The 12176-nt window shown below is 45.7% G+C and overlaps 1 protein-coding gene across 2 annotated transcripts in view; it reads left to right on the top strand.

Moving 5' to 3' along the window:
• ESRRG (estrogen related receptor gamma) overlaps nt 1–12176 on the top strand; it is a 618606-nt gene continuing 606430 nt past the window's right edge. Inside the window, exon 1 of one of the 2 annotated variants that reach the window (XM_032872917.1) lies at nt 1–78. In XM_032872917.1, the coding sequence (XP_032728808.1) occupies nt 77–78 (2 nt within the window). In that variant the 5' untranslated portion in view covers nt 1–76. The remainder of the gene's footprint in view (nt 79–12176) is intronic. The other variant, XM_032872920.1, reaches the window with a different exon arrangement.

Raw genomic sequence — 12176 nt, 5'->3', positions numbered from 1 at the left:
GCAGCCAGGGAGAAGATCTCGGGGAGCCCAGAAACCACCCACTCGCAGTAGTTGAGAGCGGCTCTGCAGTCCGACCATGTGAGTCCACGCTTGACCCCGCTGGGCGCGCGCGGGTGGCAGACGCGGGGGAGGCGCTGCGGCTCTGCCGCGGCGCCCGCGCCCCTGGGGCTGTCCTCCACGTCTGCCCCTGACCCTGCGACCTCCAGCTCCTCTCTGCGCCCTCTCCCCCTTTGATTTCTCCCTTCTTATTCTCTCTTTCCGCGCATCTCTGACTTTGCCCTGCTCTGAACTTCCAGCTGAGTTTGGATGTGGGCACAAAAAGAGACAGGGCTGGCCTTTACGTGGGAGGCGGGGTGGGCTGGGCGTGTGTGTTTCATAAAGAAGGAAATCGTGTGGAGCTCAGGGTGGGGGAGGGGCGCGATGGAGCGGGCCTGGAGTAGGGCCTCCGCGCTGGGGGAGGGGAGTAAGAGCGTTTGGATCGCGACCTTTCCTTCCGCTGTGGCACCGATCGCGGGATGGGAACCAAGTGCCCTGGCAGCCTCGCCATTTGGGACCCTCCCTCTGCAATGCAGGGACAGATGTCTTAATTAAAATCTCGGAATCGCCCCGGTAAAAAGGAGGGAACGACGTGGGTACAGGATGAGGCTAGCCGGGAAATAGGGTCAGAGTCCGTTCCCTAAATTCCAGGTGGAACTGGGCTCTGCGATGCCTTTTTTCCCCCCAGCGGCTGCGGACTGGACTCGCTTGCGCAGATAGCAAAGGCGCAAGCAGATCACGACGGTCTGTGGGCCTTTCCCTTGTCCTCTTTTTATTAATACTAGAGCCTCGGACGATGCTCCGGTGTTTTAGAGCTGAGACGTCAAGAGGGCGGGGAGCGGGGCCGGCGGGAGCGCTCCCCGAGTCCCGGGCGGGAGGAGCGCTCGGCGCGCGTTTATGGCGCGGGGAAGGGCTGTGCGCGCGGAGCGGGCGCGCAGAGCCGCGGCCAGGCCGGCTTCCTCGCGGGCGCGCGGCGGCAGGCGTGAGACTCGCGCACCGCAGGTCCGACTGCCCTTCCCCCTTGGAACCGAGACACGACATGGGGCGGGGGAGGGATGTAGGAGGTTGTGACTGAAAATAACCCGGGACTCGGATCCGCTTGGCCCAAGGACAGAGCCCCAGAACGGGGGTGGGGAGGAGTTGGAAACCAGCGAGGGGAGAACTGAGGCCTCGCCTCTCTTGCGCCCGCGCGCAGGGCCCTGTGCCCCCGCCGGCTTAACTTCTTACCCGCCTCCAATTTCTGTTCCCACAGTGTATGTCACACTTGGAATCCCCCTATGGCCACATCTCCAAAGCGCCCGGTTTGCCGTGTGGATAGACTGGTGGGGACCGAAGAGCCAGGACAGGGCTGTGGCAGTGCCCTGGAGAGGGGGACCTCACTGTCCGGTGTGTGCGCACCCTGAGGTCCCCGTCACAGAGACGGAGGAGGAGGTCCCCTCCCAGCCGGCGCGTCCCTGCCTTCCTCCCGCGCAGGCACTGCAGGGACTGTCTGGTTCAGGCAGGACGGGGGCCGCCCGTAGCTGGCTCAGAGCTGCCGGGATTCCCACCCCCGGGCCCGCCCAAAACAGCTTGCGGAAGCCTAAGGGCCAAGTCAGAAGCAGGTTTCTGCTACCGTCCCTGGGCCGCATTCAGCGGTATGAGTAGATACCAAACTTAGTGCAACTTTGTCGCAGAAACTAGTGGCAGGGTCCTAGTTTGGGGTCGGGGGAGTGGGGGAGGTGTGACGTGTCAGTGAATGCCCCCCGCCCCGCCCCATTCCCCCCATTCCCGGGCTGTAAATGCCACTCAGCTCTCCTATCCTGCATTTGTCTGGGCCTCTACTTTTTGCCTACGTCCTAAGAGGAAGACGGGAGGAAGGGGAGAAGGACATCAAAGAAAGGTGGAAGTTAGGAGTAAATGAGAGAAGAGATGCGGTAAAGGGAAAGGTATGCCAAAAAGAGTGATTCTAATTAGCTGTTTTCCCCCCTTGTCTCCTTTGAAAAGAACTGGGTGTTTCTACAGCGCTGGCGTTAGCCCAAGACTATAAGCCCCCAGCCCAGGGTCTCTGGCAGTGGCCTCTGGTCTCCCCGTGACTGACTTGAGCTTCTCAGCCTCCCCAGCGCTTGGTCCTCAGACACATTCTAAGCCCCCGTCCTCAGTGTTCTAGGACATGCCTCACTCAGAAGCTGAGTCAAGATGGAAAAGGCCAAGATTGCTCTGTCCCACCCCGGCCTTTCTTCTTGGGCGTAGAATCAGAGGCCTGAAGGTGGACGGGGCGTGCCAGGCTCCCGGACTGCGCAGCGAGAAGAGTGCTCGCCCAGAGCGCTTTGCGGTTAGGCGTTGTGGGAACCTGGAGGGCTTTTTTGGGTCTCTGATGGGATCTTAGAACTTGGCAGCTTCCTGGGCTTAGGGAAGTCAAATAAACTTGCCCCAAGCTCTGGGTTAGCTCTTTCCTCCTGCTGCTGTGCGGCAGGATCCTAGTTCTCTCCTGGCTTCTGGTTCTTTTCTGGCCCAGCTCTTCTGTGCTCTGCCTCTGTGGCCTCCAGGCCCCCTGGGGCTTTTCCCCCTGGCTGGGACCCTGGATAAGAAGGACCCCAAATCCTCTACCAGAGTGTGAGTAAAGATGACAGTCCAATATCCGGACAAAACTAGAGAGTAAACTGTGTATGAAAGGAGGTAAAGGCAGAGGAGGAGGAGGCATGCCTGTTTCCAAAGGTACTAGTGAAGAGAAGAAATACCATTCCTCCCAAATAGCGTATTTTTCAAGGAACTCTGGAAAGTGGCAGGATGAGGAACTGACCTCTTTAAATTCTTTGGGTCTATGACCTATAAGCCTTGAGAAAAGGCCATAAGAAGGAAACAATACACTAGGGTTTGGCAGAGGTGACCACCTATGCCCCAGCCCCCAGCTGACAGTCCCTAAATCATGTTTTCCTAGTGCCATGAGTGGCTCTGTCCCAAGGGTGAGACGATCAACCTGAAGCCCTCTCAGACCAAGAGAGTGTTCTAAGCCCTAAAACTTTGAGCTGCACTTGTGCCAATCCCTGTCTCCTTCAGCCTCACCCTTAATCCCTTGGCTACCATCCTGTTCTCTCTACAGTGAAGCTGGGTCATCTGGGGACTCCAGTGGTGTAGTTGTCCCTCTCCCTTTCCCTAGCCAGAGCTTTGACTCGAAACAGAATTTACTGTGCTGGGTGTATGTGGTTGGATGAAGGCGGTGGAGCCTTTTCCTAAAAGCTGGAGCAACCCCTTTCCCTGTCATCCTGAGCAATCTTTCTTGGGTCCGAGGCCCCGGGACTCCAGCTATGGGGGTAATTCCTAGCCTATCTGTTCTCCCTTATAGAGACTTCTTTTCCTAAAAAGTGAGAGTTTAGAGGAGCTGAGTACTGTCTCCTTCAGGATTCCATTTGATCATTAAATTTACACAAATCTGGGGAAAGGCCTGAGAGAAAAATGGAGAAGGGGAATTCTGGAGAGCGGAAAGAAGACCTGAACGACTCTTTCACAAGGAATTTCCATTAACTCAGGGCTTTCCTTTTCTGTCTCACCTGTTTAACTTCATTCCTCCTCCTTAAGTGAAGAAATAGAACTCTCAGCTTAGGTGACTTTTGGCTAAATGTTCAGATGTATGCTGTGGCTGAGTGTTTTTAAAATTTGATCGCTGAATACCTAATGCCCCCTGCAAAGTATTCTGTGCACTCTTCTGTCTCACTTAATTTTGACCTAAAATATAAGCATTTCTTTTCATCGCGTTCTTGTTCACCTTCAACAGGTTGGTTTTAGTTTCTATATTTCTCAAATTTCCTTGCAATAACATTACATGAACCAGATTTGTTCAGCTTCTGTGAGACAGGATTATTCTCACCACAATTCTCTAGGTAGTTCTGGTTAAAACTGCCTTTGCTTTTCACCTCAGTGAGACACATACTTGAGATGAAAGTGATTTTCTTTGTTTTAACTTGAATTATTCAACGGCTTGCTCTGTTTTCCCCTTCTGCCAATTTGGAACAAACCTGGCCATATTAACATTTAAATAGTTCTGTCATAAAAGGTAAACATGACTCTTTGATATAGAAATTTTCTTTGAGATTTAAAAAAATAATTTAAATAAAAATTATTTAACATAATTTCAGGAAATTGTATCTTTGAAATTCATTGACAACTAGATTGCTTTTCAGAACTTTCTGTGTAACTTTGTCATGATTCTTCAGTTATATCCTCTGATCTAACTGAATCTCCTTTCAACTGCTTGACAAGTATATATTCAATGAGATTTTTTTCCCAGCTTAAAGTTTTTTCCAGCATCTTCCATTGTATAACCTAGATGACAGGAAAATTTGCAGGACAGAAAAATCAAGTTTAGAGCACATAGTCTATCCTTCTGATCCATTTGTATAATCTCTGTTTTATTGTTAACATTTAATAGTAAAAAAAGACATTTCTTTTTGGGAGAAAATGTATGTCTTCTTTTGGGGGGCGGCTTACTGGATACTTAGTGTTTTCTTAATGTTCTTTGTGTTTTCTATTAGACATATTAATGTTTCTTATTAGTCTCTTGTAAATTAATGAAAGATACAAATTACTGACTTACAATAAATCCTATCTCTCCTTTTGCCAGACTCATCAATGTTCTATTATTTCAAATTAAGCATTTTAATATAACTTAAAAGGGAGAAGTTTCGCACATCTATTCATTAATCTGTGATGGTCAAATTGGCTAAACTATTGACGAGAAACTTTTGGACATGGAGATGTAACATCAGAAAAGAAATTTCTGTGGGCAAACTGACAAACCAGAAATGCCATTCAAGAGCAAAAGGCTAATGATAAATGGCCCAGGGAAATAAAGGAATAGGACAACTTGTCAGCCACAGATCTGAAATTCAGCATTTCAATCATCAATATCATTTGGGTGATACACTACACACAGCCACACTCAGGCCTGTAGTCAGGTGAGGTGTTTATAAAGTCCCAGCAGAAGGATCTTGGAGTCAGAGAAAAGAGAAAGCAAAATAGTGCAGTGCAATTTAAAAGCAAAAATTAATAAAAGGGAGAAATACAGACAGATGTTATTAAATATAAAGGATTTGCTTATTCTCTCAAATTGAGAAAAACTGAGGGTGTTTTTTTAATGATGTAAAAGTTCAGATATCATAGATTTAAACATTTAAGCCATTTTAAAGCATATAATGTAGCTATATTTTACTGGATTCACAATGATGTGCAGCTGACACCACTATTTAGGTCCATCTTCAACCCCTGTACCCAGGAAGCAGTCCCCTGTTCCTCTCTCCTCTCAGTCCCTGTCAACCACTCACCCACATTCTGTTTCTATGAATTTGCCTCTTCTGGACATTCTAGAATCAAGACCACTTAACACAGGGCCTGATGGGTCCCCACTTCTTTCACTTGGAGTCATGCTTCAGGGTTCATCAGTGTTGTAGCTCGTGTCAGTGCTTCATTCCTCTTTATGGCTGAATAATATTGGATTTTGTGGATAGACCACATTTTGTCTATATATAGTTGATAGACATTTGTGTTGTTGCACTTTTTGGCTATTATGAATAATCCTGCAATGAATATCCATTGCAAGGTTTTGCTTGAATGTATGTATGTTTTCAGATCCGTTGGGTGTAGTCGAATTCCTGAGTCCTACCTTAATTCCATGTTGAACTTCTTGAGGAATCCCCATACTGCTTTCCACAGTGGCTACAAAATTCTACGGTCCTGCCAAAAACAATGGAGAGTTCTAGTTTCTCTACATTTTCCCCAACATTTATTTCATTTTTATTAAAAAAATTATACTAGTGGGTGTAAGTGGTATCTCACTGTGGGTTTTTATTTTTTTTATTTTTTATTTGACAGAGATCACAAGTAGGCAGAGAGGCAGGCAGGAGGGGGGGGCGCGGAAAGCAGGCTCCCTGCTGAGCAGAGAGCTGATCCCAGGAGCCTGAGATCATGACCTGAGCTGAAGGCAGAGCCTTTAACCCACTGAGCCACCCAGGCGCCCCTCACTGTGGTTTTAATTTGAGAATTCATAATGACTAAGGATGCAAGCATCTTTTCATGTCCTTATTTAGCCGTTTGAATATCATCTTTGGAGAAATGCTTACTCACTGTCGTTCCTTATTTTTTAATTGGGTTGCTCGTCTTTTTGCTGTTGAATTGTAAGAGTTCTTTTATCTATTCTGAGTGTTGGCTACTTAGCAGGTATATAACTTGCAAGTATTTATATATATATTTTTTTTTTTTAAAGATTTTTTTATTTATTTGTCAGAGAGAGAGAGGGAGAGCGAGCGAGCACAGGCAGACAGAATGGCAGGCAGAGGCAGAGGGAGAAGCAGGCTCCCTGATGAGCAAGGAGCCCGATGTGGGACTCGATCCCAGGACGCTGGGATCATGACCTGAGCCGAAGGCAGCTGCTTAACCAACTGAGCCACCCAGGCGTCCCGCAAGTATTTATATTTTTAACCATTCTCTGGATTTTTCACTTTTTCTAAAAAGATTTATTTATTTATTTTAGGGAGAAAGTGAGCACGAGAAGGGGAGGAGGAGAGGGAAATAATGTTCAAGCACATTCCCTCTAAGCATGGAGCTGGACATGGGGCTTCATCTCCGGAGCCTTGAGATCAGGATCTGAGCCAAAACCAAAAGCCAGACATGTAACACACCGAGCCACCCAGGTGTGCCCAGGTTTTTCACTTTCTTGTTATTGCCCCACAATTCATAAGTTTTAAATTTGTATAAAGTCCAATTTAATAGTAATTATTTTTTAACAGTAAGTGCTTTTCTTATATATGAGAAGACTTAGATTTAAAAACAACACAAAACAAATATTTAAAACTCTAAACCCTAAAAAAGAGAAGGCTCTTCTATCATACCCAGACAGTGACTTCATGTAATGCGGGTTATCAAGCACTAAATAAAGTTACTGCTATTGTTTAAGACAAGGAAACAGCTATGGCTACATTGACCTTTTTGTTCGAAGAAGTCCTGAGTTACTCAGATAAGGTGTCTACCCTGCTGAATGAGATCTTTTATCCCAAGAAGACAGTTGTTGCTTTTAAAAAAAATTAATCATTATCAAATTCATCTACCAAGAAATTTTAAATAGTCTCTTCTGTTTAAATGACATTAAGGATCTGCCTTAAACCAACAACAACCAGGAAAATCAAAGAAAAGATTGACGGGGTGTTCCTAACTTAGCAGTTTCAATGCACAGCCACACACAGGCCTGCAGTCAGGTGATGTGTTTGTAAAGTCCCAGCAGAAAGATCTTGGAGTCAGAGAAAAGAGAAACTAAAGTATTGCAGTGCAATGTAAAAGCAACAATTAATAAAAGGGAGGAATATAGACAGATGTTACTGAATGTAAAGGATTTGCATATTCTCTCAAATTGGCTGCTTTTGAGTAACTAAAGTATGAGTTAAAAATAGCCAGACAGGGCACCTGGGTGGCTCAGTTGGTTAAGCGACTGCCTTCAGCTCAGGTCATGATCCTGGAGTCTGGGGGATCAAGTCCCACATTGGGCTCCCAGCTCCATGGGTAGTCTGCTTCTCCCTCTGACCTTCTCCCCTTTCATGCTCTCTCTCATTCTCTCTCTCAAATAAATAAAGAAAATCTTAAAAAAAAAAAAAACAGACAGTGGTTTGAATCAGATCTTCATTTTATTTCATAATTTAGTTATTGAGTAAGAAAGGTTATGGTGAACGCTAATTGAGACATCTCTGATTCTGTCCATTAGAAATCTTGGACCCGATTTCTGCATCTGTTATTTTATGGAATACACTATCAGGTAATTCACTAGATGCTTTCTAAGGGGGCAGCCCAGAGTTCCTGCATGAGTCATAGGCATAGCTGTTGCCTTGAACAGCCCTGAAGGATCCTGAGGGGGACTCCATTTCCTTGTCAACACCAGTTATGGTGGTGAAAAAATGGGATAATACATGTGAAAACTCTAAGGCATTTTGAAGTTTAAGTGTGAGCTTCACTACTTACGTGGCAGCTGCAATGTACCAGGTATTATCCTGAGATTTAATAAGTACTGAAAAATTAAGTTCTCAAACAACCCTGTGAGGTTGATACCATTCTTTTCTCCCCTTTTCACAGATGAGAACACTAAGGGTGGAGTTTTTTATATAACTTTCTCAAGGTCATGTAGCTGAGAAGTGCCAGAGTTAAATTTTGAACCTAGGCAGTCTGGCTTGAGAATCTGTGTTCTTACTATGACTTTATGATGCTTACATCTAAAATCTAGACGTTTCTGATGAAGATTTGAGTCTTTGAGTTAATTGGTACAGTAAATATTTATTGGGTACCTATTATGTGCCCAACATCTCTGGAAACATTGGAAGATCTAGCAATGCTGGGGCTGGGTTATTGTCTTCTCTTCATGGCGATTGTTAGCTGGAATCCAGCTGTCACTGCTATCTTCTCATGGGATCACCCAATGTGGCTTGATTTATTTACTTGTTTACCTTCATGAGTCCTGTAATCAATCACATTTGTTCCTTGCTAACATGGGACACAGGCAAGGAAAGTAGATCACAACCAGAACATTAAGCACAAAGGCAATGATAAACATCATGGCATGAATTCAGTTTTCCAAGTTCTCTTGCTGCTATCATTTGCCACAGGTCAGTGAGCCAACGAAATTTGTTGGGTATCCACTGAATGCCTTGAATGGTGGGATAAACACTTAAAATTTAAAAGTTTAAAATCAGAAGGGCAAGAAAAGCCAACACCAAAAGATGACAAGTTAATATACAGGAAGTACAGTAATACTTTCACTAGTTGTAAAATTTTAATAATTTGTCTTTTAGGCAGAGATTTTTTTCAGTCGTAGAGTTTGTTTTCTTATAAAGAAAACGTAAATAAGCAATATTGGACCCACGCCAGAAGGCAGACTTGAGTATACCGCAAAGTTGGGAGACAATCGACAGCGTCTCTAGTGTTTTCAAAGGGTTCTTTTAGGATGGTTGAGCGGTTTTCACAGCAATTACCCTGAGTGCGACAGGCTCCAGAAGAGTCTTCAGAATGGAGAGAGAATTAAATATGCTGAGTACTGTGTTATCGTTAATGTATTCCACTGCGTTCTAGTTTTTGAACAATGATTAATTATTATTAATGAAAGTACTTGATAAGCACGAACCACCTGTGTAAATCCATAGGCCACTTAAGAATGGAGAGTCCAGGGGCACCTGGGTGGCTCAGTGGGTTAAGCCTCTGCCTTCAGCTCAGGTCATGATCTCAGGATCCTGGGATCGAGCCCCGCATCGGGCTCTCTGCTCAGCAGGGAGCCTGCTTCCTCCTCTCTCTCTGCCTGCCTCTCTGCCTGCTTGTGATCTCTCTCTGTCAACTAAATAAATAAAATCTTTAAAAAAAAAAAAAAAGACTGGAGAGTCCACTTTTTGAAGGCCTGGTGCCAGGCAGAGGAAATAGTTTAACATTCTGTATGCGGTGGCCAGTGTCGCATAGTTTGGCTCTCGCCATGCTTTGGCTAATTACTGTGTCCACGTCCACAAACATGAGTCAAGTGTTCTGAGGGACAATTTGCCGAGTGGACTGGTACGGATGCATGCGCCGTTGGTCTAGCTCTGTGTTGTCTGTCTTCAAAGAATCAGCAGAAAATCTTTCTGTGTTGAACGCTTGCTGTGATAGAGCTTGTTTAATACCATAGAACGTTAAAATAACTGTGAACTTATTGATTTGTGAAACAGTGTGTGTGAGTACCTGCTAGGTTTCAGGGCAGAGTTTCATAAAAGCTCTCCCCTTATCCAGTGCTATGAGGTGGGTGCGTAGTGGCTTGGTATCTAGGTTAGGAAATGGATCATGAGTCCTACAAAGAGGAAGTGAAGCTGGGAGGTCACTGCCATGGCCGCGTGAGTGGTGGGGATGCCGAGCTGGGCCTCAAACCAGGCTTCTGTTACCAAATTAGGGACCCCTCTTCCACAGGGGCTCTTGTTCAGCATTTCTGAGAGTGGATTCTACCCGAACACCTGTGTTAGGATGACCTCGGATATTTGTGGAAAATGTGGAGAACTGGCCTCTCTCTAGAAGTACTCTGAAAATGCTGGATCCCCAGGATGTTGTATTTTTAACAGTCCCCTCAGTAGATTTTTAAAAAAAGATTTTATATATTTATTTGCCGGAGAGAGAGACCACAAGCAGGGGGAGCAGCAGGCGGAATGAGAAGCAGGTGTCCCCCTGAGCACAGAATTTGATCCCAGGACCCCGGGATCATGACCTGAGCTGAAAGCAGCCATTTAACCGGCTGAGCCACCCCAGACGCCCCTCAGTAGATTTTTTAATACACAATAAGTTTTAAGCATCGCTGGTCTAGATACTAATAATTTTGATATATATGGTCAGGTTAATTTGATGCTAACAGAAGATAGTTTGAGAACAAAGGAGAAATTTTCTGACCACAAATGGTAAATGCTCATGTACTCTGAAGAGTAACTTCACAAACGGGGATTTGAACGTGATCTTCAAAACAAAGTGATCTTCCTCTTTGGGGAGGTTGTCTTTATTTAGACTATTCCACAGAGATGGAAATAGTCTTACAAACCATGTTCTGTGGGCCCCTACTGCTCCAGGATATTCATTAATTCATCAAACACTTATTTAAGCATCCAGGACTGTGTTAAACAGTTGAGGAACGGCAGTCGAAGAAAGCAGCGCGGACTCTGGTGTCCTGGGACCCGGAGTCTGTTGAGGAAAGCTGTTAGGGTTAGGAAGTGTTTTGCCCCAGGGCCCCTGGGTGGCTCAGTTGATTGAGCCTCTGCCTTGGGCTCAGGTCATGATCCCTCGTGGTCCTGGGATGGTGGGTTTCCTGCTCAGTGGGGAAGCCTGCTTCTCCTTCCGCCTCTGCCTCTGCCCCTCCCCCTGCTTGTCACTCCTCTCTTTATCTCTCCCAGATAAACAAACAAATAAATAAAATCTTAAAAGAAAAAAAAAATAAGTAACTGTTTTTCTCCAGAAGCTTCCAGGGAGACAAATAAATTGGGGTTCTATAGGTTTCTTCACAGCAGGACATGTCCGTGCCTTCAGTACTAATATGTGATATGGGTATCTGAGAGAGGACTGTTGTGATGTTTTCCAGACTTATCATAGGATCCTTCACATACAGAACAGCTCCTGGTCTCGTGTTCTACAGAACCCCTTTTGGATCTCATTCGCTTACACATTTCAGTAAGATCCTGTCCCCCCCGCCCCAACCTTCCCCATCAAAAAGCCCAAATCTGTGGCACTGGAATAGATTTGGAGTGTATCTTAACAATGGAATCTCACTGCACCTTCACTGCCATGCCTCCCTCCCCCTGGGGTACTTTTGTTCTAATATCCTAATGAGCACTGGGATAACCGATGGGGATGGGCAGACTTTAGTCCAAGAACTAGTGTCCAAGAATTTCATGAGCTTTAGGCTGTCTTTGGAGTTGGACTGGGTAATGAATTTGAACATGGAGTGGATCCCTGGAAATGTCTCTCTTCTCTCCAGCTGGCGAGTAAAGTCAGAAGGCTTGTTTCTGGTTCCTCCAGGGATTCCGAGACCATCTGGGAGCATCTGGTGTGGGAAAAGTAGTGTTTATGGGGTTCACATGCTAGTCCCCCCACTTGGAAAACTGCGTGCTGTTTGAGGAACACCCAGCCTTTGGTTAGGTGCGTATGATCAGATTTTTTGCTGAGAAAGACCTCCTGCCTGCCAGTGCAACGTTTGCTTTTACCAGGATAGTTGTCGGGAGAAGGAGAACACAGGCATTTTCAGTGGACCGCCTACTGTCCAACGACTTCCCGTTTTTTCCTTTTTTCTTCTTCTTTTTCTGAGGCAGCAGCTCTGTCTAAACAGGACCAAGTGACTTGGCAGCCGCTCGGGTAACTAGGAGAGGTGTGCTCTCCTGATGGATGGCTTTCCGTAGTCGGGTCCTTGCTGCCACATCACCACCCTGACTCATGCACCTGGGGAGCTCTTAAAGAGGCCTCTTCAGCTTTGTTTGTTTTTGTTTTTTATGATAATATTGAAAGACATGTTGCTTTATTGTTCATGAAGTAGGTGCTCTATTCATGAACAGGTTTTACCACACAGGCTTCCAGGAGGAAATACAAAATAAAGTAAAGAAACACAGCAGTATCCCGGCAATTCATACAGTCATTGCCGGAGT

This window comes from Lontra canadensis, unplaced genomic scaffold (assembly GCF_010015895.1).
Source record: "Lontra canadensis isolate GAN:19392208 unplaced genomic scaffold, GSC_riverotter_1.0 scaffold46, whole genome shotgun sequence".
Classification (NCBI taxonomy): Eukaryota; Metazoa; Chordata; class Mammalia; order Carnivora; family Mustelidae; genus Lontra; species Lontra canadensis.
The sequence above is the reverse complement of the archived record's forward strand: the minus strand, read 5'-3'. Positions and strand labels throughout refer to the sequence as shown.